The 24,816-nt window shown below is 46.1% G+C and overlaps 1 protein-coding gene across 1 annotated transcript in view; it reads left to right on the forward strand.

Moving 5' to 3' along the window:
* ABHD2 (abhydrolase domain containing 2, acylglycerol lipase) overlaps positions 1 to 24,816 on the forward strand; it is a 420,974-nt gene that overhangs the window by 83,418 nt on the left and 312,740 nt on the right. Inside the window, exons 4-5 of the mRNA XM_078683196.1 lie at positions 20,348 to 20,515; positions 20,616 to 20,799. Coding sequence (XP_078539322.1) covers positions 20,348 to 20,515; positions 20,616 to 20,799 — 352 coding nt within the window. The remainder of the gene's footprint in view (positions 1 to 20,347; positions 20,516 to 20,615; positions 20,800 to 24,816) is intronic.

The following is a 24,816-nucleotide window of genomic DNA, read 5'->3' on the forward strand; positions in this document are numbered from 1 at the left end:
AAATCTTTGTTTCTACCTAAATAAGACCAAGTCTTTCACAAATCTAACCGTCTCGTTATTATGTACATTCAGATTTGACAAGGCCTTACCACCTCAAATAGTTTATCTCTAGTTGGAGCGACTCCTTCATATCCCATTGTTACCAATTGGATAATAAACCCTTACCAGGGATACCCAGGGCCCATTTCACAAAAAGGAAAATGGCCACTGCAGCTTGGCTGAGAAATATTCCTCCTTCAGACATATGTATGGTGATACCTGGAAATCAGGTCCCAACTGTGAAAACGCTATTGCTTCAATTCTGGTATGAAAACTGACTTTGTGTTGGTTATGTTGCTCTTAAAAGCCTCTTTGGTATACCCTAAACCAAATGTTCCTTAAGTCTGTCGTATTGGATTCAGTTGTTATTCCTGAGCCCCAGGGGCTAGTCTCTAACGCTTATGACTATTGCTGGTTTTGCATGATGGAAATAGTCATGAAAGTCATAAACTACCGTCCTTCTTCCCCAGCCACTCTTCTTAGGCATCACAAATAACTTATGACGTTCTTTCCTTGTCTCTACTATTTGATTGAATAAAATAATAATAACAAACTTGTTATTGGAAGCTCCTAGATCCTCAAATAAGCAGTAGGCCATTTTTAGCTGCATCAATCAGGCTGCACTTTTCCTCCTTACTTAAATATGTATGCAGCAGGTTGTGTCATAAGTGCTGCAGTGTAGTTTGAGACTCGGTTTTAATATTTCATATAGCCTAGAGTTCGGAAAGCCGTACCTGTAATAGCTTTCTGGAGGGTGTTTCACAACATATGGAAATGTTGCACTCTTCAGCTTTCTACTGTTGTATGTTCAGGGGCCTTTAGGAATTATTTTAATGTTTGTGACTTCAATGGAGATTCCAATCATGCAGGACATGGACTTCAAGTAACCCTGTCATTCTTGGTAACCATAACATCAGGTAGAAGGTTAAGTGAGCTTCAAACTTCAATTCTGTCGGTATGTTCAAGTTTCTTCCATTGTATTACGTTCTGTGTATTACTTTCCTGTCTTTTTTGTCTGTAATTTTGCATTTTCATCTTCATCAAATAATGTTTACTTCAGATTTTCTGTCCTGGCTTTACAGCTATGGCAGAGATGTCCTACTTTATCCTAGATGTAATATTGGTGAGAACCCCAAGATCGAGACCTTATTTTCCCTTTCCTGGCCCACAATGTGGACCACATAGTTCAGCTCTCTTTGTGGGACATACAAAAAGAAAAAGCGGAAAAAAAAGAAAAGAAAATAATGGCCAAGAGTGCCCCTAGTAGCTAGGACCAGGTACTTAGGGACACAAAACAAGTATGGGAACCTCAGTACCAGGGTTAGACAGGAACCGGAGACTTAAACCAGGTATTCACAATAAATTACAGAAGGAAAACTATAAGCTCCTTTGTAACTAGATAAGAAAAGTGTCCCCACATTGTAAGTTTAAAAAGGGCAAATATTTGACATTCTAGATTTTAAGCCAATGACGACTAATACCTGAGCACAAAGCCTCATAAACATCCTATGCATCATACTGTAAACTTTAGTCCAGCTTCTTGAAATTGCTGTTTTTGCAGTTGTTTTTAACGAAATCAAATGTCGGGGACTCTTTAGGGAACAAAGATGCCATCTTACTCCCCACTACTAAAAGAAACTCATTTCATAAATCTGATAATGCAATATGATAAATGTCGCATTTTATTTTTTTGTGTGCTAAAATGCTACATAAAAATGAAAAAAATTGTTTTCCTCCAATGTTAAGGGTTGAGAAGTATTGTAAGTATTCTCCGATATATATGTAGATTTTGCTTGAAGGAAGCATTTTGGTTGTTCTACATCTTGTGTCGACTTTAGAGTGGATATCTTCGTTCCCAGTAAGGTGTCCCTGACCACTGGCTTACTTTTCATACTAACTTTTCTTTATTTAAAGACTTTTGTTCTGAATAGTACACAGGGAGGATCTTCTGATAAAATACTTATTCCCTCAGATTCTTCACCTTATGAAAATCCCCTAGGTGCCAAAGTGGATCCTGAAAATTTTCCTCAAGGAACAGTCTTGAGCACCTCTGTCCAGACAGAAAATGACAACGCTGGTGTATGTATGTATGTATGTATGTATGTATGTATGTACCTACCTACCTGGCACTTGACATCAGTTTTCATGCTTTGCCAACATGGGTCTGGAGGTCCTCTTTAGTATTTGTTAAATTGCTCAATTATTAAATGATACTTTTACAGCAGATGAAGTCGGATGTTACCTCTTCAGTCGATAGAATTCAAGCCCTGTCAACTATGTCCAATTCCGATACTAAGACATAGGGATGTACTGTCTGGGGCTTGACCATGATCATCCAGTTGTGACTACTCTACATCCATGAATCCAAAAGCCGCCTGGGATTGGGAAGGTAGAGCTTGGTTGCTTAACAAGACGTAAGAGTGGTCTCTGCAGTTCTTAAGGCAAAAGTGTTGGCCATGAGCAATCCTCCACGGAATCCTCCTGCAAAAAAATCCTAAGAAACACCAAAGGGAAAAGTTCCTATGGCACTGCTTTTGGTGTCGTTCAGAGAGTTAATGATCGTTTCCGACACTTGTCTTTCTCATCCTCGTGAAACCCGCATCTGGTTATTAAGACACTTAAATCAGATTTTCCAGCCACACTTGCCGACCGTATTCAGGGTATGATGAATATTTTTAGAGCTGCCCCTCATCCCTCTGAGCCTGTAGTGCCTCCCAAGGGTAGACCTGAACCTTTGAGCTCAGTGATTCTGGCAGCACAGACCAGATGCCACACACGTCTCTGTGACTCCAGGCTTGACTCTGCTTCCATGACAGGTGCCCAGGGTTTTGGACCATCTATATATTTTTCGACGCATATTACGGCTGTGTCTGAAACCACACTTCCGAGAGAGACTGCTCCATTGCTGCTTTAACCCTGAAAGATGATACAAAATACAGTGGTCCTAGAACCTAATTTACAAAAAGCATTTGGTCAAAGAACATTTGTTAATTTGATTTATATATTTGGACAGGAGCCTAGGAAAAACAACTTGAGGCAACCTTCTGAGAACCTGAATCCATATAATCATAGAACTCAGTTGTACACGAGGCAAGACAGACAGACAGACCAAAATGATATATATGTTCACCAAGTAATTTAATGTACTAGTTTTAGTTAGTGTTAACGATACAGGTAATTCAAGAAACATCAATTTAAATGAATAGAGGTTGCTCGAAAAGAGGGAACGTGCTAAATGGAATGAGGTGTGCTAGGTGAGAAGAAAGAAGGAAATTCAGTGACATAGGAAAAAACAAGAGATGCAAATTATTTTCAAACAGCACTATGATCGGTTATCATTCACCATCATGAGCAGCCTAGCTCCACTTATATTTATGCACAATTTGAGTCATGTGTGAAACTGCAGAATAATATTCAAAATTTGCACGGTGGGAGACACAAACAGTTAAGTCTAGGCTTATGTAAGGGCGTCGACGTTTCGATCTGACTTATGGTGCAAGGGTAATTCACAGCCTCGGCCGTGCAGATCTTCTTCAGGACAGGGGTGTACTGGGGCAACCTGGATGAAGGTGGATAAGTCACCCTCTGCTTGGGTGGGAAGACTTGGTGTAGATTCGACAATTCCAGTCGTGTTCACTATGTAACTCCCAAATGGGGCACTCGAGTAACCATCAAGTGGAATTGTCGAATCTAGCCCTTAAGTAAGAAATGTGTCCCTCTCTAAGATGACTCTTTCTTAGTAGAACTTTAGTGCGTCACCTTCACATACTCTGGGAATGCTCTGGTGTCCATGCTTGTGCCATCCCTTGTAAGACGCGTTTGCAAACTGTGAAGACTGAGAGTAGTGGGAGAGGCTAGTATTAACGGGCTCTCAATGCTCCTTCTTCTGGTGCAGCTGCAACTTTCCCAGAGGTGCTTGCTGCATAGCAATGCCCTCAGGACTGCGGTCAGTGCAAAGTTTTCGCTTAGTAGTGCACTTTTTATTTTTTTTTAAAGTCTGTTAATTGAACAAATGCTCATCAAGACACCTCAGATTTACAGAATTATCTGGATAGTAACAGTGAAGGTATCTGGTTCTTCTCCCATATTCAATGCAATCTTTACTTGACAACATAGTTGTAATAAATTCAACCCAATGATATCTTGTTGCCTTTATGAAGTCCCATATGACATCCCATTCATCTACTGGTGTTTTATTTCAGGACCCTCTATATTCCCACTTCCTCAGGCACTCACAGCTTTGATAAACCACTTTTTGGGTTGCGCAGCACCAACCGAGATTCGCCTTCCACTCCGCAACCCCCGGAGGTTTGATCATTCCCCACGCCCCTGCAATATTTCTTTTTACCCCTACATCTGCAACCATTAGCCGTATCCTTGAGTATTTTGGCCACTGGTCGTCCCCTGTCACACATAGAATATGCCATTGAGCCTCTAACGAGACCTCCCGAACCACCACCTCAGAATTGACCCGCGGAATCCCATTCCAGTATTCGGAGGCAGGCCCATAGTTTGTGAAAGAAAGTGCCTATCTCTTCACAGTGCCTCGTGCAATTAACGGCATTGCTGTGGCCCATTCGCTGTAGCAGTACCCTAGAGGTGTATGTTCTGTGCAAAGTTCGAAGTTGAATAAGGACACCCACCTCCCTGGGACTCTGTATTGCCTCTGCCCAGTCGTAATCCTCTTATATGCCCAGCTTGGCCTCCCATGCCTCTCTTGGAGAGCTCTCAGGGGGTCTGGAGTATTGCTCATTATCTTGTATATCAGGGTAGTGACCTTTTCTGGCATTGGATCTACCAATACCCTATCAAGTGGTGTATACTCTGGTATTTGTTTGCACTTTGGGATATGGGCTCTCAATGCATGTTTCAGTTGCAAATATTGGAACTGTTCAGAGTGAAGCATCTGGTACTGTGCCTTTGTCTGTAAACTCGATAATCTTGTGTCCTTTCCAGACGTCTCCTAAGTAGTCAATCCCAGAAGTCCCCATTGACTGAAAACCTTCAGTCCAACAACCTCCCGTAGGAGGTCACTTTCCCACAAAGCAATTCTTTCCGTTAGTTTCCATTCCCAGCCCATGAATGTTGTCATTTTCCTCCATATGCATACTATTGCTTGTGTATGTGATGGTAGATGTTTTTCCGTCTTTCTACGGTATAGTACTACAGGGTACCCCTCTGTCACAGCGAGTGGTGGTCAACTCTGTAGGCAGGTTCCTTCTGTCCCTCAAATGACCAGGCATCACTAGTGACCAGCTGTGCAGCCCAGTAATATTTCCTGATATCGGGGATTGCCAGCACCCCTTTGAACACTCCCCTCTGTTGTTTGTGCAGGGCTACTCTGGAACTTCCCCCATCTCATAGAAGCGGTTTTACTTTTTTGACAACTTTCGTAAATAAAAGTCTGGTGGTATCCTACAGGGAGTGCTCTGGAGAACAAATAATATACTTGGCAGTGACATAATTTTAAACAGGGCAGTATGTTGTTATCTAGGAACTCATTATGCCCAGGTACTTAAACTTGTTTTTAATCAATGGAGCTTGTCTAATGGACGGTAGGGTCTGTGTGGCCCAGGAGGGACTTCTCCCAATTGATCTGTTGGCTGGAGTAACTGCCTAACAATTGGAATAAATAAAGTATGCAGCCAATCGAGGACCGGTGTTTGTGCTGTATTTTAAATGTAGTCGGCATATAACGATATCTTCGCCTCCCAGCCACCTCCCTGCGTTATTCATCATATCAGTGGGTCACCCCTAACCCATGCCGCCAGGGGCTTCAGCGACTGGACGAAGAGCATAGGAGAGTGTGGGCATCCCTGCCTCGTACCCTTGTATAAAGCAACAAGCTGTGACCCCACCCTGTTGACTCGCTCCCTGGGCAATGGGTTCGTATACAGGAACCGAACCCAGACACAAAACTTTGGACCACATCCAAACCTTTCAAGCACCGCAAGCAAGTATGACCATTCAATACTGTCAAACACCATACGGTCGTCCAGCAATAGCTGTACTGCATCTTCTTCCGGCCTTCTTGTAGTAACGTGTAGAATGCCGTATAGACGCCTCAAAGTTAGCCTGGTGCTTCTGTGGGGCATAAAGCCCAATTAATCGGGGTGAATTATAAATGTTATTACCCCACCAAGTTTCGTTGCTTATACCTTTGCCTCGATGTTCAGTAGGGAGATTGGCCGATATGAATTACATTAGTCGGAGGGGCTTGACCTGTTTTTGGATGATAAAGAATGTGGCCACCCGTTGGTCTACTGTAAGGCTGCTCTGCTCCAATGCCTCCCGAAAAATATTGAGCATATGTGGCGCCATCACCGATGCTACTCCCTTGTACAATTCTCTAATAGCTCGTCCTATGCCCTCGGCAGTGAAATCCTTATATTGATCTCCTCATGATTCTTTAGTGTCCACATGGGTAGGTGAGTATCTCTGAGTAGTACAGCATAGTCTGTCCCTGTTCTACTCAAAGCGGCTGTGTACAGATTCTCAGTGATCCGCAGATGCTGCTGCTATCCCCTCTCCTGTTCTATAACTCTATCCATGAGTAGTACAGATCTCTAGCCCCCAGTTCCGTTCTTTGTCTCTTTTTTTACAACCATGCCATCATTTTATTGGCTTTATCTCCAACCTCATAAAGTCTTCTTTGACTCACCCTATCCTGTGCCCTGGCTTTCTCCTCTGCTATATCTCTCATTTCCTGTTTGATCAGGAGTTGATGACTAACCTGTACGTCTGGTGCCCCTGACTCATTAGCTGTGGCTTCTAGCCTAGTAATTTCCTTCTCTAGGGCTTCATATTGGAGCCTCTGTTCCTTCCTCCTTCCCCCTCGCCAAGGCCTGGGCATACCCTCTCATCACTGTCTTGTACGCTTCCCACAACACACACACTGAGTCTACTGTGCCCACTTTGTCCTGGTGGTATTGCTCTGTTGGTTCCCTTAATTTGTCTCGAACATGTTTATCTTGAAAGAGCCATTGGTCTAGTCGGGGTGTTAGTGTGCCCTCTCTAATGTGTCCCTGCAGTCGCACCTCTGCAGTCGCACCTCTGCAGTCGCACCTCTGCAGGTGAATGGCCTGATATACCCCGTGCCCTATGGATCAGTCCCCTGAACAAGCACGCGTTCGCCGAATGTGTCATTAGATAATCCAGTCAGGAGTACCCCGTGAGACGCAGAGTATAATGTGTATTGTTTGGTCGTAGGGGTATGCTTGCACCAGAGAACCACCAGTCCGAGGGCTTCTGCAAATGGTCGCAGAGGTTCCGCCCTGTTCCCCTTTCCGAGTGCGATACTCTGCCCCATTCCAGGTCCATTGTGGCGTTCATGTCCCCACCCAGCACCCCCACCCAGCACCATAACACCCATTGTGATTTCTAGTAACAGGGTACTAAGCACAGGCAAAGTGTTGCCAGGTAGTCTCGGTGGTGCATATATTAAGCATACGTTTAGGACCCTACCCCCCCCCCAAACACCCTCAGTGCCACATACAGGCCCATCCAAACATACCAAACCATGCCAGGTATAAAGGGAAGTGTTATCCTAACCAGTATTACCACTCTTCGTGTAGTAAACCTTGCATGTGCCAGGAGTTTGTATCCATACCCATCTAGAGCTTTACAATTATTTCCCTTTAGGTGTGTCTCTTGCAGTAGAAATATATGCGGTGTATACTGTTTTTTATCAATATTTCTATAGTCTGTTGTTTTAACTTTCTAGCTCCTGTATATTGATAAATTGGAAGTGTTGGATTTTTGTTATGATGTAGAACTATAAATACTATGTACTTTTATGCATTTCCAGCATTGCATGAGCAACCGCTTGGCCACTATAATTCCCAAGGCTATGTAGCGGGATGCCACTTTGATTTTTTGGGTCTTTATTTCAGACCCAATATGCATGTCTCCCATGTCCAGTCTAGGGCACGTTCTGTACACCGGGTTAGACATCTGGTGACCGTTCCCCAATATGACTGGTTAGCTATGACGGACCACAGCATGTGTAGTAAATCTCTGCCTATTGCATAACACCATGGACATTTGGCATCCTTGCAATCCAAATATTGGTTAATTTTGGCTGGCGTCGGGTAGGCTTTATGCGTTCTATAGTATTTGGTAAGTCAGAATCTGGCATTGCGGGGGATATGTGTAGGGCTTCCGACTGTCTTCCCATTCCCGCTCCGTGCTAGGTCTCTGCAGGTCTGTGTCCCATTGGGCTCGAATGGAGATTAGTTGTGGTGCCGTGTGCACACTGAGGGAATCCGCAAACCATCTGGTGAGAGGGCAGCGCCTGTGCCCAACTCATGCAGGTACTGTATAGTTAAATGGGTTGTAGGTGCCTGTGTCACGCTTTCCCATGTCGCGCACAGTGCATGTGTTACCGCTGCATGAAGTAGGAACTGGCCCTGCGGCAAGCCAGAGTCTATGGCATGGTCCTTGGACGGAATGAGATGCCCATCATTGTATAGGTTCCCTAGTGTTTGTATGCCCACTTCCTCTCATTGGGTAAGTTCTGCGTTAGTGATTGCCTGATATCGCCGGGGTGCACCGAGTATGGGGAGAAAAGGTGCGTACGGGGTTACCCAGTGTGTAATGCGTAGGCTGCGGCGGAAACAGTGCTATGCCACCTTTACCAGCAACTGGGTAGGTGCATTGCCCTTTCTGCTTAGGTGAAACAGTGCCACTATCTGGGAGTGAGTGAGTCCTTGCGTTATGGTGTCCTTTAATTGACACGCGCTTTGCCACCTCGCCATCCATTGGAACGCGCCACTAAATAATATTGCTCCATATTGGATAGGGAAAGGCCCCTTCTGGGCGGTCGGGGCTAAATTCTGGTCAGTGCTACTCTGCTTCACCAGCCATGCCAGATGAATTGCGGTATATCCGATTCAAGACCTTTAAATAATGGCGGCCTAAGGTGTAGTGGTAAGTTTGTGAAGTGGTAGAATAGGAGTGGGAGTACCACCATCTTTATCAATGCGATCCAACCCATAACTGTTAGTGGCAGGGTGCTCCAGAAAGTCCTCTCCGCCCTCACTGCCGTGATGGCCGTCACAGGTTGACCTCAAGTAGGTCTGCTGGGTGGGTCCCTGTATATAGGGTACTGGCCTGTCATTGATGACTAATTGTGGGTCTGGAGTGGACTCTGCAAAGTAGTACAGAAACGATTTCTCCCAGTTCACTCTGAGCCCTGACAAGAAGGCAAATTCAATCAGTATTTTTTGTATTGCATCGCAGGGTAGCCTGACGACCCTGAGGTATATTAGCAGATTATCTGCATATAGTGAGTCTGTGTGTTTACCGTCACCTGAGGAGATTTCCCATTCGTCCTGCGTTCTGCGCAGTGCTTTGGCTAGTGGCTCGATGGCTAGCTCGAATAGTAGTGGAGAGTGGGCTGCCCTGCCTCGTGCCTCGCTCAATTGGGACCTGCTGCGATATATATGGGCCTGTCTTGATCCTGGCCATCGGCCGTATGTAGAGTAGTTTAACGAGGCCTAGAAATTCGTCTCCTGGGCCATATTTATGCAGTGTGGCGAATAAAATTCCCCATTCGAGTGTATCAAATGCTTTTTCCAGGTCTAAAACCAGGCACCCAGCGTGTGCCCATTTGTCCCTGGAGTAGTGCTCCACACGGAAGAAGCGTTGTAAGTTTAACGACGTGCTGCGAGGAGGTCTGCATGTATTAGTTGCAGTACTAGCGGGGCCAATCTACACTTTAATATTTTGGTTAGCACTTTGTAGTCTGTGCTGAGGAGTGCAATATGGGCTGATCAGTTCTGCATTCCTGTTTGGCTTGTCAAGAACACTAATGAGGACTCAAAGTGTACTTGCCAGTATTCCTGATTCCTGTGCGCTCTGGTACATTGAGGGGAGCTGCGGCGCTAAGGCCTGCTGGTAGGCTTTATAATATTCAGCCGGAAACCCGTCTGGCCATGGCGATTTACTAGTGGATAGCGATAAAGTTGATTGATTTTGTTATAATCTTTCCAGTTTGCAAGGATCATTTTGATACCCAATGCAAGCAAAATGTTCATGAGGAAACAGTCCCAAGATGACAATGAGTTTAGTATATACAAGTCTGATGTATGTACACCAAGGGAGATTATGGTATGTGATAGTTACATTTATATGTTGAATTTGTAACTAAGTGTCGCTTGAACAGATTGCCAGAAGGGAGTAATTTGTTTGCCGTAGAATAACAGATGTTCTAGATCACCTCAAAGGGTGTTGGCAATTATTTATACATGTGTGCTGGAGTCCAGAATGCCCTATATGCTGTCCTTAATTTGCAGTGTAACATGAGCTGCAAAACTTTATGCATTAGCATAGACTTCCATATATCTGGCCATTGCAATGGTGGTATGGATCTATATTATGCTTGATGCATCGCATGTTTTTTTCCAACTACGTCCGTGAAAATAAGGGCGGTTTTCTTGAGTGTTTTATAGATTACGGAGACTTTATGGCTTTTAGATGCTAAAGAATGGAGGAAGTTGAGACCGTGTGCATTATGTGGTTTCTTAAAACCCCTAAGGGCAACTTTTAGGGACGCAAAATAATGAAAATCAATTGGTTAGATAGTGAATTTAGTTGTTAATGCAGTAAAGGTTAGTGGTTCTTCCGTGGAAATAATGTCCTTGACATATAATAAACCTATAGAAGCCCACTGTTCCCAGAAAGAGGGGTTAGAATCACGTGTTATTGATAGATTGAACCATAGTGAGGCAAGTTCAGAGTCTTTGATTCTAGGAAGAAAACATTGATCTAACTTTTAAGAGGAGTGGCTGAATCTTTAATGATTTGGTAAGAATGGGGAACCTTACTATGTTTTGTTGTTAGAATATTTATGGTTGAGAGAGGGGTGGGTAAATCCACCTCTATGCCCACCGAAGTAAGGCTAAGAGGAGCCGATGTGTGTAGCCACCAAAGAATTGGTTTAATTAAGAAGGCCGTTGGGTAAAAGAAGAAATTGGGCGGGATCATTTTTTTACAACCACATTTTATTGATTTTCGAAGATATTAGCCACAGTCATAAATCCTACGCATTTCCAATTTATTACACAGGACATGTCATTAGCAATTTCGGTACAGTTATTAAACATGACCCCCAACAGTACTATCCCCCCTCCCTCCTTGAGTTGCATCTTTACATGCACATTCTGAACCCCGAGTATTAGTGGGTTCCTAGTTGTCGATAGTTGTCTTAGCCTCTTACCACACTTGTCAGGCTTATTCATTTTTTTAAAAATATTTTTTTTATTGAAAAAGTATAAAAACAGCAAGGTAAAGAATATATTACACAAAGTGTCAATTCAAATGGGGAAGGAATAGTCATGTCAGGCTTATTCTTGATGCTCTCGTCTATTTTGTCCCTCCTCTAGGTTTCACAGTGGTGCCCGCTTCGTTATCATCCTGCCCATCCGCTGCTAGTTCACTGACTAGATTCTCCCAAGCTCTGGCCCTATCTATTTTTCCTATCCCTCAGTTAGCCTCCTAAAGTAGCAGTCTATCTTGGGCCCGCCCATTTCTCCTGCTCTCTTTTCCAGGAAGGAAATTAATCAATGTGAATTGTGCGTTCCTGGACACTTTTGGGGTCCGCTCTAGAATCTTGTCCCATTCTACCTGTGGGTTCTGCTTGCCAAGATCCTCCTCCCATTGTAATCTCAAGCGCTCCAGGGGCTTTTGATATCTTGCCTCATTGCCTTATAAAGGCAGGAGACTGTCTAGATTCTTCATGCTGAGAGTGCCACATACCTACATCCCTCCAACGCTTGTGGTTCCGTACCCCCTCCACCCCAGTGTTGCCTAATCCTTCTGGGGAGGGCCACATGACTAAAGAAGTGGCCTTCGGGCAGATCATATGCAGCCTGAAGCTCTTCAGACTGTAGTAGCTCAGAGTCCTGATATAGATCCCCCATCTTTGTCAGCCCTAATCTTCTAACCCCGCCCAATGAGCTCCCTATGGCAACCATCGCAGTACTGTGATCGGTATGTCTGCAGAGTAGGGAATCTTGACCCCCCCCCCATACCCCTCACCCGTCTCTGGTATTGAGCCCAACAACATACCACCGCTCTGGTCTCCATGGTATCGTCTGACGTGTTCCGTCGGGGCCCTTAGGAAATTTTCTGCCGGGGTTGCAGTGTCAGGTGCAGCAGGGTATTGTTCCCATTCTGGGCCACAACTCGCCGCCAACCATTGGATCATCCAGTACAACTAGGCGGCAATGTAATACCCCTCAAAATCTGGGACCGCCAGTCCCCCTTCTGCTGTTGGGCACTGCAATGAAGTCAGTGCTATTCTTCTGCGCCCTGATCCGCAGATAAATGATGTGACTAGTGAGTCAAGATCTTTGAATATTGCTCTCTGGATCCTCACCGGTAGGCTTCCAAAGTAGTACAGAAGGCGCGGGAGGGCCACCATCTTCAGGACTGCCACCTGCCCTGCCACTGATAGCGGCAGTGTGCTCCAGTATTCTATTGCCGACTTTACTAATCTGATTGTTCTAACTCTGGCAGCTCATGATATATTTCAACTCCCAAGTATTGCAGGTTGCTGGGCTCCAATTTCAGGAGACCAAGATCAAGTAGCGGGAGTGCATTAGGTATCGTGTGGTACTGGCTAGACTTCCTCCAATTAACCTGAAGGCCAGAGATGACCCCGAACTGGGTAGCATTATCTGCGCTCCTCTCAACTCGCCCTCCCTATCACCGAGGAACAGTAGGAGGTCATCCGCGCAATAGAGTGCTGTACCCACTCTTAAACCATCGTAATCTTGTCCGCTTCGCGCCCTGCACACCAATGGCTCCATGGCCCGTACAAACAGGAGCGGGTAGAGGGGGCACATCTTCTTCTTACCCCTCTAGACCCTCTGCCTGGGAGAAATGGTTAGTCCAGTGCGCACTCGGGCCGCGGGCAACGTATACAGTAATCGGACTCATGCTATAAATCCTCCGGCCAATCCCATCTTGTACAAGACCTCATAGAGGTAAGGCCACTCCAAGCAATCAAATGCCTTTTCAATATCAACTGCAAACACCACAGCCTCGCGCTTCTTATACTCAGTGGAATCCATAACGGCCAAAAGTCACCTAATCTTTATGGCCATGTTCCGCCCAGGGATAAATATTGCTTGGTCCACTTGGACTAGTTCAGGCATATATGGGAGAGGGCGCGCCGCTAATATTTTGCTCAGGATTTTGTCATTCATATTTAACATGGACCGGGGTTTTTAGCCTGTGCATTTGTGTGGTTCTTTCCCAGGCTTAGGCACCGGGACGATAAGGGCATCTCTAGTACTTTCCGGAAGTATTCCAGCTCCTAGGGTCTCCTGATACATGGTAGTCCATCTGGGGGCCAGCTCTCCCACATACTTTGCATAAAACTCGGCCGGCAGGCCAGCAGTGGCCAGAGTTTTGTTCCTTGCCATTCCCTTAATGGCAACTCGTACCTCACGCTACGTTATGTCTGCTCCGAGCTCTTCACCTCCTCAGGAGCCAATCTCGTTATCTGCAGGCCCACAAGATATTCCCCCACATCTGCTTGATCGCCCTCCCTCGACCTTCTGTACAACTGTGCATAATAGTTGGCAAAGACTTTGGTGATCTTTGCTTGCGTGAAGATGCCACTACCCGTCTCGTCCTCTATTTCCACCAGTGGGTGGCTCCTAATCACCGGGTTTGCTAGCCATGCTAGGAGGGTCCCTGACTTGTCTCGGTCAGCGTGGGTGCGCTCTAAATATTTCTTGTAGTCAAAGCATCTAAGCCTCTCTATCTGCCTCGCCACTTCCTCCTTGGCCTCTACAGCGTCTGCTGGAGCTCTGAGAGTCCTCTGCCTCCTAAGTTCAAACACTCGGAGGATTGTTTACGCCCCTTGCACTTCTCTTAGTGTGACTCGCCGAACCCCCGTAGCGCGCGTTATGCCTTGGCCACACAAGACCACCTTGAAGGAGTCCCATTCAGCATTTGGCGAGGAGGCTGTCCCAATGTTTGTCTCAAAATATTTCTCTATTTACTCCCTGATCTCCTCTCGAAAGACCTGGTATTCAAGTGTATCAGGATGAAGCCTCCACATAAGTATCGCTGATATGGGATGCGTCCATCCCAGGGAGAGGACCAATGGATTATGATCCGATGTTGTGCGTGCTAAGTATTCTGCTGCAGTGACATTGCACTGCATGTCTGCGGAGCACAGGAAGGCATCTAGCCGTGCATGCACCTCATGGACCACCAAAAAGTAGGAGTAGTCTCTATCTTGGGGATGCAGGGTTCTCCAGGCATCCCCCATCCCTGCCTCCAGGCCGTAAACACCTGCGAGGCACGTGTTGCTTGCGAATTGTGCAATTGTGGGTGCAATCTATCTAGGAGCATATCATCTACGCTGTTAAAGTCGCCCCCCCCACTACGGTAGTGCCCGTCGGGTACTGTGTCAGGCAATGGCTCAATCCTGCAAAAAAGGCTGGCTGCTCTATATTAGGGGCATAGATGCTAATCATACTAATGTCCCGCCCTTCTAGACACCCCTTTATAGCCACGTACTGCCCCTCTGGGCCCACCAGAGACTCTGTCAGCTGAAATGGGACCCCTGCTTGGATCCATATTAGGGCCTCCCGTGCATATGCTGAATAGGTAGTATAGAAAAGTTGGCCCCCCCATCGTTTGTGTAAAGCTTTTCCCTCTTTCTGAGTGCGGTGCGTCTCCTGTATTAAGGATATTTGGGCACCCCCTCCTTCGTATGTGCGAGAGAATATTGTGGCGTTTCGTCATTGTGTGCATACCCTGTATGCTCCATGTTATGCATTTATACTTTTGCTGATCAGCCATTAGGAGGTATCATTGATCCTGACCTATCATCCTCCTTGTGTGCCATCCCCTGGCCGTTCTTCCCACTCAAACCGGCATGTTTCCTGATATGCTGCAACTCAAGGTATCCCCTTCCCATTAACATTAAAAATTGTCCCCAACTCCCACTCCCCAGGATAAGAAGGATAAAAAACCCCCATCCAAACTAAGGTCAAAAGTCCGCAAGTGACTACTTGCAGGTTGAAGAGTCAATTGCAAGGGGAAGGCTGTTTGTCTGCCGCTCTCCCAGTCTCTGCAGTCTCCTCTCAGGCCCATTGTCCCATCAGGACTCCCCCCGCCCCCCAGTAGTCCATGTACCTCATGGCTGGGTTGTGCACATCCAGTTCTGCTCCAACCTATTCTTGGGAAGTTCTCACTCCCTTCGTCTAGGTGATATTGTCCGCCGTCTGCTGAGTTACATCTGGAAGCACCACACTCAACGTTTCAGATTCGCTAGATCCATTTTCTGAACCAGTGTCCGCTGTCGCGTCGCTTCCTTCAGGGAGTACAAGGTTCCTCTCTTTGGCGCTGATCAGCGCCACTTCCAGCATTGCTTTCTGGCCCTCGTTCTGTGGCTCTTCTGGTGTTGGGCCAGATTTTCCCTTATTGTATCGACGACCTCTGGATCGGTTCTGTCTCCGTCTTCTCCTTTCCGGCTCTTTTGATGGCACCCACCTCCTTGCTTCTCAAGTCAGTCGGTCGCCTCCTGTGATGTCCTGAAGAATTCTGTGCCCGTCTCTGTAGTGACTCGCAGCGTGGCTGGGTATTGCATCGCATATTTGTAATTAAGCTGCTGTAGTCTTGGCTTTTCTTTTCTGTAGGACCCTCTTTCCCGTTGGACCTCTCTTGAGACGTCTGGGAAGATTCACACTATGGAGTTGCTCACCTCTGTTTTCCTCTGAGGCACGTCTGGGTAAGTATGTGGTTCCTCTCTTTAAAATGTGAAAGTTTCGCTATCGCCACTCGCGGCGGTGCTCCAGGCACAGGTGCCTTCACCAGGACTCTGTGTGCTCTCCCTAGAGCGAAGAAATTTGACAGAACCTCTGGAGCTACTTCCTCTCTTATCCAGTTTTCCCGGTAGGACAGCATGTTGCGGGCTTCTATTTTCTCCAGTTGACCTATGATTCTTATGTTGCTCCTATGTGATCTGTTTTCTGCATCATCCCCACGGAACTCTAATGTCTGTACTTTCGACTCTAGCGCTGGTATGCGCTGTTCCATGGTTACCATGTCCGGAAGCGCTTCAGAGATTTGGGTCTAACGCAGTCCGATAACTTTTTATGATCTTCCCTGAGTAGGCCCAAGTCTAGGCTGAGCGAATCAATTTTAGTTTCCAAGAGCTCACTGGATGAGTTGATTGTCTGTAGAATGTCCTGCAACGGGGGGGGGTGTCTGAGACCCTCCGCCTGCGAGTGGGAACTATCCCCCTCATCCATCGGTTTGTCTACTATGGGCTCTTCCCTTTCCTTTTTCTTGGGGACCTTCCCCGTTATGTCACTTAAATCTGTGGTGCCTTTGGCACTACGTAGGTTCCCAGGCAGCTTCTGATGCTCTCCGCCGCCCGCGGTCCTGGTAGACGCTCTGTGAGCTTGCGCACCCTCTCGCCCACTCCCAGGCTTGCTACTTCTACTGCGGTCTTGGTGTCCCCTGTCGCTTGCTCAACCCGTCAGGAGTGTTCCATATTTATGGTGCATTCTTTTGATCCCTCTGTCTGGACAAGCAGGAGGGTACTGTCGCCACCCTAGGCTGATCAGAGGCAGGAAGGGGGTTGGGGGACTTTGTCACCTGCTCAGTGATAAACTGCCAGTCCTCAGGGTTCACTTAGCTGTATCTCACAGGGAAGATGCCTACATTCTAGTCCGGTACCAATCAGTCCCATCGGCCCAACACTCGTATCTGCTGCCACGGCCTTCAGCGGGCGCCTCCGTCCCGCCCTCCCAGCAGTCTCCAAGACTCCTCTCACCTTCTCTCAGGACAGCCTCCTTCGGGTTCCCTCTGCTCAGGGCATGTCCTGAGTTGGAGTGGGGGGATATATACACCTGCGTTCACCGTCCCCTTCCATCCACGCAGGGCAGTCAGCCCCCTGCTACCTCCTGCTCCTCTCAGTCAGGTGCCACAGTCGTGACTCGCCCCGCGGCTGTGTCCGGTTCTGCCCTCTCCGCCGGTGCAGTCGCAGGGGTGGCTCTTATCCCCTCCGTTCAGGCCAGGTCGCAATAGTGGGCAGGAGAGGAGGCCCCCAGGCGCGGTGCGTTTATTGGGGCGTTGGGGCGTAGCCCCACTAAGCCACATGGACGCACGCACGCTAAGCAGGCAAAATACAATTGTATTTGCCAATTCTCCTTGACCTTCCGTCCTCGACTCCTTCCTCACCTCACGCGTCACGCCGCTGAAGCCTGGGGGTGGGGCGGCTGGGCTGGGCTGCGGCAGCTTGTTTGAGTGGTACAGGGCTATAACCAGCCCGAGCATGCGCGGTGCACAGGCTTCCACCTTTACAAGGGAGCCAAGGGTGCCGCTTCACGCCGCCAGGGCCGCGGCAGCTAGACCTTGTGCTGGTGCGTGTAGTGAGTTTAGTGACTGTCTGCTGAGTCTGACAGCTGGCTGGCGTTCGTCACTGTGCCCACCTCGCCTGCGCTGCCTGCTGTTTCTTCTGGTCGTGTGTCAGGTATGTAATGTTCATATGTTTGTGTGCAACATTTTATTTATCACTCTGGTAGTGGTACGCGGCTGGCCTATAGGGCTCACGCCCACCATCCAGTGCCTCCCTAGTGAAATCTCTGCTCTGTGATCTTCACACTTTGGGACTCACCGGTTGTAGAATTCGCAAAATAATGTTTCGAAACCATTGCCCACCCAGCTGCAGAGAAGCCTCTCGCCCTCGCGCCCGGCATGAGGAAGAGAAAGAGTGCGAGCCTTGGTTTCCTTGGGGCGCGAGGAAGGACAGGGGCCAGCGCTGATGGATCATAGGATGATACCAATGGGATGTGTACCGTGGAAAATAGTCTTTTAATTTTCTGGAGAGGTGTGGGGGTGTCGTCCGCGCCTGCATCAATCATCATCATTAGGCTTGAAGGCCTGTCTCCCCAGGGCCCTCTCATGATGTTGAAGGATCTCCCTTCCCTGACTGGGGGCTGTGCTGCCTCCACACTAGTGTCTCGCGCAGACTAATTTCCGGCTTGCGCCTCTTATGATAAAACTCGTGTCAGCGCGAAACGGAACATTAGGAGGAGGCCTGGAAAACTGACTATGAGGCCTGCGAGACGAGTGCCAGGGCCCCTTCTGGAAACGGAAACTGGAAGAAAGGAAGGGAAGAGAAGGAGAGGAGAGCTGAGGAGGGGAGAGGACAGGAGGAGAGGGGGGAAGGAGAGAAGAGTAGAGAGAGGAGAATTGAGGGGAGGGGAGCAGAGGAGGGTAGTGGAAAGGGTAGAGAAGGGGAGGAGAGTACATGAAGGAAGTGGAGGTAAGGAGAGGAGGGGCGGGCTGGGCTGGGGAGGGTGACTGGGGAGGGTGACCGGCAGAGGAGGAGAAGAGAAGAGGGGGAGGGGATGGGAGAGGAGAGGAGAGGAAAGGAGGAAGGAAGAGAGAAGGTAGGATGGAAAGGCCTAAGACAGAAAGAAGGGCAGGTTTAGCAGAGAATGAAGGGAGAGATGGAGGAATTAAGACACCCACTTCTACAGTCTTTAAATATTACCATTCTACATACTGTGGTAATTACTGTGCAGTAATACCTGTGTACCTGTCATTACAGATTTATGGCCAATCACTGTGTGACTTCAGTGAAGCCATGCAGTAGCGATTGGCCATGGCTGTGTGTGTGGTGACGTCACCGGCGCACACAGTCACACTAGACCTCGTGCTGGTGCGTGTAGTGAGTTAGTGACTGTCTGCTGACTGCTGGCAATTGCTTTATTAACCTTCCTGCTTTCTCAAATTTGCTTGAAAGTGCACCATTTTTCTTCTCTACTTTCAAAATTTTCTCTTATGGTGGTTCGGGCTCACGGCGCAGTATGCCAATCATTTTACGCCCTACCACTTTCAAATGTCACCAGCCGCCCCTGAAGGCCCCCCGCAGGCATGGGCACCGCAGCACCTAAAATGCTGCTAGCCCGCTACTCCTCACCGCATCAGCCCCTCTCCCACCGCCGCCGCCATCTGGGTGCACCTCGCGGCCGCCCTCTGCTCCTTCCTTTCTGTCAGCGCTGTCGCAAGGGTAGATCTGCAGATATTTGGGCCAAAACTCACTAGAAGGTAGGTTGGGAGGGTCTCCGCAGACACAGGCACCGCAGCTCCAGTAACGCTGCCAGCCTGCTACTTCTCCTCTCGTCAGTCCCTCTACGGGGGGCGTTGCCGTCTTATCTCTCCGTGCTGGTTCAGTCCGCGCGGCTACAGCCACTGATTTTGGTTGCTTTCAGGGGATTTTCAGTCCCTGGTGCACATCGCTCTCCCTTGCTAGCTGCAGGGGTGCGCCTCGGGGGGGGGGGGGGGGGGCCAAACTTGCTGCTCAGGGCGTCAGCATGTCGATAAAAGGCGGATGGCCGACCGGAGCTCTTGAGCTTGCTGCTCACTCAATCGGTGCCAAGCCACCCCCCCCAAAATAGGCGGGTTAATACCTCCCTGTTTGCTTCATTGTAATTTATGTGAGGAAATTCTTGCCTTTTTCCCTTTCCATGCGTATGTTGTGATTTGAGCATTGAGAGATGTGAAGAAGAGTGGAAAAGGTGCAGGTGTGACGTATTAAGATAAGTTTACTTGAGGTGCAATAAGCATCTGAACTGTTTCAGCCCTCCCCCACTATGTACTGAATTTTGGAGACCATTCCTCAGTAAGTTTTATCTAATTTCTGCACGGCAGGAGGTTTCTAAATGTTTCTTAGTTGCCAAAGTAGACTTTGCAAATTCGATACCCAAGTATGTAAGTAGATTTGGTTGCCTTTTTAGATTAGTAAGTGACGCCTTAAATGAGACCTATATTGTTAAGGGGAAAGTTGATAGTAATAAACTGTGAATAAATCCCGCTGTCTGAGCGGACCCCAAAACACCTTTTCACATAATGTTGTTAATGAAATTGACATTGTTGAGTGTCATAAATCCATTTACATTTCTTGAGCATCCACTTTCTTATGTGTTCTGAATCTCCTGAGTAACATTCTGACTTCAGTAAAGACTCTCGTGATGGGAGACTAGGATTACAAGTAACTTTTGTGTACACTTGTTTACTCTTATGCAGTTTTCCACCAGGAAGAATAAAATACTTGTGGAAGTCTAGGACTCTTGTTGATTCTCGGTTATAATCACTTTAATTCCAGGAATTACCCCTAAGTCTACAGTCCCATCGTAAGCATATTGTATTGCTAAAACACACATTGACTGGCAGATCATCTTGAAACAAAATAAAATCTCTACTCCTCATGCCAAGGCTTTGTGATCACTTTAAAGTCTAATGCACTATTCTTTCTCTCATTAATTATCAGAGAACATCACCATGGTGATATGCCCCGGAATAGCCAATCACAGCGAGAAACATTACATCCGTACCTTTGTTGATTACGCCCAGAAAAATGGTTACAGGTGTGCAGTCTTGAATCATCTTGGAGCTTTGCCAACTATAGAGCTCACTTCTCCACGCATGTTCACGTATGGTGAGAATCTTGCAACTTGATTTCCACTAGTGTTTACCTCTAGCGGTTTGTTTGAGTGACACAATTTTAAGCATATGTTTCTCAACCTCTTGACTTACAGGTTGCACATGGGAATTCGGAGCAATGGTCAGCAACATTAAGAAGACCAATCCTCAGACCCAGTTAATAGTGGTGGGTTTCAGCCTGGGAGGCAACATTGTGTGTAAATATCTTGGAGAAGATCAAGTCAACCAGGAGCGAGTTATGTGCTGCGTCAGTGTGTGCCAAGGCTACAGTGCACTTCGGTGAGTTTTGTGTTATCAAAAATGGGGATGCAAATAGTGGTAGGGGACTTTAAGCATTTGATTTATATACAGTCCCACCTCTGTGTCCATAACAGAATTTTAAATGTTCTTCACTGTAGTTGGAACAATTTATATTCAGATTTGTTTTAGAAGCAGACTTGTGCTGACTATTCCGACCAGCCGTTTCCTCTATTTAGATTATCTTTCCTTTATGCATTTGATAGAAGCATGGTACTGAACTAATGCCCCATGCCACTGCACTGCCCTGCTCCCACTGCCCCTTCTCTATCTGATGGTTCCTTTGCAGGGCTAGAAAGGAAAACCTTCCACTAAGAATATTGGACCTTCTACGTTTAAGACTGTATTACTCAAACCATTTTTCCACTTGAAAGCAACACATTTCAATGTTTGACTGCTTTGTTATTGTCATCAGAATATATAGTTTGTCTTGTGACAAAATTTAAGATCAGTCAATGAATGTTTATTTAAACACTACAGCGATAGGAGACGAGCCGCGAGTACCTCGGTCAACGTCTTTTGATTCATGTCGGCGTGATCTTGGCCAATACAGACATTGTTTCACTTATCAGTATGGATGTGTTTTGTTGCTTCTGCTTCCATTTCCTCAGTTTACTGGACATATTGTGTGCCTATAAATAGAGCAAGCTATAACATTGCTCAGAAGCTGATGTTCTTAAATTTGATCATTGCGTAATATTACTGCCCTGAAGAAGCCCTGTTCAGGATGAAACGTGCTGGCTGCATGAGTTTTATACCGCAGCACTTTGAAAATAAAAAGAAGCAACAGACACCGAAGACTCCTGCTCTCATTCTGTGGAATTATAATTGTTCAATATTAATATTTTCCTTTGTGTTGCCTCTCCGTACTGTATTCACTTGTGCTTTAATTTTGGGTCTTTTGGCAGAGGATCCTGGAGGTGGGCATCTAGACCAAAGCATAATTACTCATGCTAATTATTGAGTGATTAGTTAGTGAATGCGGCTGTAATCATCCCTTGCTGCCCCTTTGCGGAGAGTATCTGTTTATTTAGACAATTTGTTTTAAAACAATATAAAAACCCACTAAGTATCCAAAACTATATATATACACATACAGCTAAATATCATAAAACATTTATAACCAATAAAATCAATCATAAAATTCATAAAAACTTAACGTCTTAAAATGTGTACAGACGAAGATTGTTTCAAAAAAACTTAAGAGCAAGCAATAGTAGTACCATACAAAAGTTAAAGCCGACACAAAGCAGGAAATCCTTCACATAGTCCATTAAAAATTCCCTTACGGAGATCATAAAACTCTGTACTGCACAAGCAACATTCAAATAGTGCATATCCATTAGCAGTGTCACTGCTTTCACACGATTTAAAGGTGCCATAATTTAATCCTGGATTTTTAATCTTAAAATCCATTTTATTCTTTTAAATGGAAGCATTGTGCAAAATCCGAACCTGATGGTTTTCAATTTAAACAACAGGCGCAATATCACTTTCCCTGCCCCCGTCCTGAAGAAGACCCGCCAGAGACCCACAACCAAGGCGTCAATAGGGTCGAAACGTCGACAAAAAATCCTACAGGGACCAGTCAACCGAGTCCAGCATACCACAGCCAACTAATATGGCGCGTTGGATTTGATAACTATCAAATCAGAGACTGGGCTTCTAAATTTCTTTCTCCCCCTCATCATCCCCCAATCACTTGTGTATAGATCACTAATTGTTATGTCACTCAGTCACAATAATTCACTTTATGTCACATTTCACTGACTTGAATTGATGCGCCGTTTTTATAAATAATTTCTATGCATACTATAGGGTGTCAGACAAAAAACAAATCATGAATGGAAAATAATTCAATGATTAAAACAGTTACTGACCCTTCTCTTGGTTTGGATTTGCACTCAATGATTGAATCTAGATGTCATAATAAGTCAAGTCAAGTCAAGTCAAGTCATAGCACTTATATAGCGCACTACATACCCAGAGGGTTTCAAGGCGCTTAGGAAGGGGAGGTGGATTATTTGTCAAATATCCACGTTTTAAGCTGCTTTCTGAACGCTAGGTGATTCTGGGTGAGGCGAAGGTAAGCGGGGAGTGAGTTCCATGTTTTGGCAGCCAGGTATGAGAAGGATCTGCCTCCCATGGTGGTTTTGTTGATGCGAGGTACAGTGGCGAAGGCTTGGCTGGAAGAGCGCAGTTGGCGGGAGGGGGTGTAGAAGGACAGTCGAAAGTTGAGGCAATCTGGTCCGATGTCGTAGAGTGATATGTGTGCGTGGGTAAGCAGTCGGAAAGTAATCCTCTTATTGACGGGTAGCCAGTGGAGGTCTTTAAGGTGACCAGAGATGTGTTCGTTGCGTGGGATGTCTAATATGAGCCTGGCTGAGGCGTTTTGGATTCGTTGTAGTTTCTTCTGGAGTTTAGCGGTGGTACCTGCGTAGAGGGTGTTTCCGTAGTCAATAAGTAGTACAATTATGTCTGAATATATGTTGAAAGATATGTACAGATTTTGAAGCAATTTTGTTCACACCCGACAGGAACATTGTCGATATCAATATAATTTAATGAGTAGCATTCTTAAAATAGCTTCTTAAGGGACAAGGATTTTAAGCAATCCATTAGCATGTGCAGGTTATCACATTTTACACCATACCACACATGCATTTACCCTCCACATCCATCATCTCCATTTTTATCTTGTCGCTTCTATAGCATGAGTTAATACACTACCATAACCTTAACAATTCATATCAAAGACACCGGTTGGGTAGTAAATCCACATTAGGGAGCCATTCTTTGTTATTCCGAGAATTGGGCATAAAGTGAACTGAAGGCTTCCCTTTTAGGTACTGCCTCGCCTGTTCCCTAGAAATGTATTTTATTAAAATTCAGAGTTCACTCCTGGAGGTTTCTATATGCAGATTCTGGGTACATAGCCCAACATTCAGTTCTACATATGGCCCCCAGAAATTTCATGTCTCTCTTGGCCTAACTTAATTTACTGTTCATGGTCTCTTTTTTGCACCATAATGATCCCTTTTGCTCTTCTCCAGCATTCAGCCTTTGCCAGAATCTCACTGCTGCTGGCCATGACTGGTAACTCCATGTCATACCTGTTTCCATTCTTATTGCCCGGATCATTAAGGAACTTGCTAGGGAGAGTAAACTTTTCAAACATTTTTCTACTCTGGTTCCCAGCAATGTTTGCCACTTAGGCTTAACAACTCGGCTCCGTACTGGAATTGGGGGCGAATCATAGTCTCATAGGTTTTTAACACTGGTCTGTAAGACATGTCTCTGTAGTCTCTATTAAACTTATTTAGACTGCTTACCGAGGCAAGTGCTCTTGCTTTAAGTGATTCCATATGTATTTTCAATTTTAAGTTCTTCTCAAACCATACACCAAGGTACTTGTATTCATTTACAAAATCCAGCTTGTTGGGGACCAAGTGCCACCTAAACCTTGCAGTTATTTTTTTTACCAAAGCCATGAACTTTGGTCTTCATGTTAACCACAAGCCTTTCATGGTAACAATATTCCATAAACACAGCCAACTTCCTTTGCAAGCCAATCTCTGTTAAGAACATTATCACAAGAATGTCTGCATTCAGGAGACATGCAATATGGTTTCCATTCATTTTGAAGCTGACTCCCTTGGCTGTATCTCGGACCACCTGCATATCTGTTATAAACAGGGAGAACATCAGGGGGGCCAACACATATCCCTGCCTCAGCCCGTTATTGATTGGGGTTTTCTGGGCCAGTGCCCCCTCAATTTCTGTAATTACCTATGCCCAATTATGTTAGTGTAGTTCTTGTATCATAACCAGGAGACTCTTAAAAATGAAAATATGTCTAACAACTTGAAAGTAAACTTCAAATTTATTAACGGCACAGAGGCGAGGATTATCCTTTATCTTCCTCCGCTTTATTACATAATTTCCTAACCGCAGCCATTTTAAACATTTCCAAACATGCTTTTTCCATGAACATCAGGG

This window comes from Lissotriton helveticus, chromosome 3_1, assembly GCF_964261635.1.
Source record: "Lissotriton helveticus chromosome 3_1, aLisHel1.1, whole genome shotgun sequence".
In the NCBI taxonomy this organism is placed as follows: Eukaryota; Metazoa; Chordata; class Amphibia; order Caudata; family Salamandridae; genus Lissotriton; species Lissotriton helveticus.